At 62.8% G+C, this 1638-nt stretch overlaps 1 protein-coding gene across 1 annotated transcript; it reads right to left on the reverse strand.

The window, feature by feature from the left end:
* On the reverse strand, positions 1 to 1077 carry ETH_00040930 (uncharacterized protein; the record flags this gene model as incomplete). Its single annotated transcript, XM_013380083.1, has 3 exons — positions 1 to 22; positions 307 to 396; positions 651 to 1077. Coding segments are annotated over 3 exons (539 nt in total), but the record flags the coding sequence as incomplete, so codon positions are not given.
* Between the last annotated feature and the right edge of the window lie 561 nt (positions 1078 to 1638).

Raw genomic sequence — 1638 nt, forward strand, 5'->3', positions numbered from 1 at the left:
CAACACCCATCTGCGGCAGCAGCTGCTGCTGGTACTTGCGGCGGACCCCGGGGGCCCCCGTGAGGGTGAACTCCACCCCGTAGGTCTCGCAGGCCATGCCTAGCAGGAACGCCCAAACCCTAAACCCTAAACCCTAAACCCTAAACCCTAAACCCTTAAATTTAGTGGTCACCCCAGGGGTCTTGCTGGGCCTGCGTGTGAAGTGGAAAGACCAAACGGCAGCAAAGCCTCATGCGCAAATGCTACTGCTCTGCCACTGCTCAGGAATTAGGGTTTAGGGTTTAGGGTTTAGGGTTTAGCGCTGACTGTTGACGGCGTCGAAAACCTCCACCCGACCCAAAACCGCCAGACGGAGGCCCAGCTCCAGCAGCAGCAGAGTCTTATCCCGAATTGTCACTGCAGCGCAAACCCTAAACCCTAAACCCCTAACCCTAAACCCTAAACCCTAGAATACGGAACCGTCAGGCTGCAGTCCTTCGTTGAGAGCGCCCTCTCATTAAACTCGCTTGAACCCTAAAATTAAGCCGTAAACCCTAAACCCTAAACCCTCAAGGCCAAGGGGTAAACCCTAGGCCCTGAACCCTAAACCCTGATGCCCAAGAGCTAAACCGTAAACCCTAAAGACCAACAGCTAAACCCTAAACCCTCACTCCAGGAAGGATTTGGCAGGAGGAAGGCGAGGTCGATGACGCTTGAATCATTTGCTGAGTAGCGCAGCAGCAAATAGGCCGTGCTGCTATCTGCTGCTGCTGCTGCTGCTGCAGCTGGTGCTGCTGCACTCTGCGTGTCTGCTGCAGCAGCTGCTGCGGGCCCTGGCTGCGCGCCGCTTGCTGCTGCAGCGCCGGGCTCAACTGCTGCAGCCGCGCCGCCCCCTGGACCAGCAGCAGCAGCAGCAGCAGCAGCAGGGACCTGGGGCAGCAGCAGGATCCTGGCTTGCTGGCCCGGCAGCAAATCTCCCAAGTCTGTCTGCAGCTGCCTTTTTGCTGCTGCTGCAGCAGACCCCACATCTGCTGCCTGCAGCAGAGACTCGAGGGTTTTGGCCTCGAGAGAGAAGCAGCTGAAGCCCTCGGGCAGCAGCTGCGCGCACCCCCAAACCCTTAACCCTAAACCCTAAACCCTAAACCCTAAACCCTCGACCCGGGCGCAGCAAGGCGCGCAGCGCCCTCAACACCGCCCCGCGCAGCTCCGCCGCGGCTCTAGGGTTAGGCTAGGGTTTAGGGCTAGGGTTTAGGGTTTACCTCGAGCTGCTGCAGCACTGCAGCAAAGTCAAAAAGTGCTGCTGCCACCAAAGAAGGGGCTAGGGCCCCCCTTAGGGCCCCCGAGGCCCCACCCCCAGCCCTCAAAGACCTCTGCAGCAAAAAGGCCGCGCGAGAGCTCCACACAAATGCACTCAAAGGCCCTTCAAATCCTCCAACCACTACCCCAAGGGGCCCCCCTGGGGGCCCCCCTGGGGGCCCCCCGGGGGGCCCCCCTGGGGGGCCCCCCTTGGGGACCCCACCGGGGGTAGCCGCAGGGGCTTCCCCAGGGGATTCCCCAGGGGCCCCCCTGGGGGCCCCTAAGGGGGCCCCCCTGGGGGCCCCCAAGGGGGCCCCCTGGGGGGACCCTGGGGGGCCCCCCCGGGGGGGCCCCCCCCGCCGG

Source organism: Eimeria tenella, genomic scaffold (assembly GCF_000499545.2).
Source record: "Eimeria tenella Houghton genomic scaffold, Eth_scaff4423, whole genome shotgun sequence".
Taxonomy (NCBI): Eukaryota; Apicomplexa; class Conoidasida; order Eucoccidiorida; family Eimeriidae; genus Eimeria; species Eimeria tenella.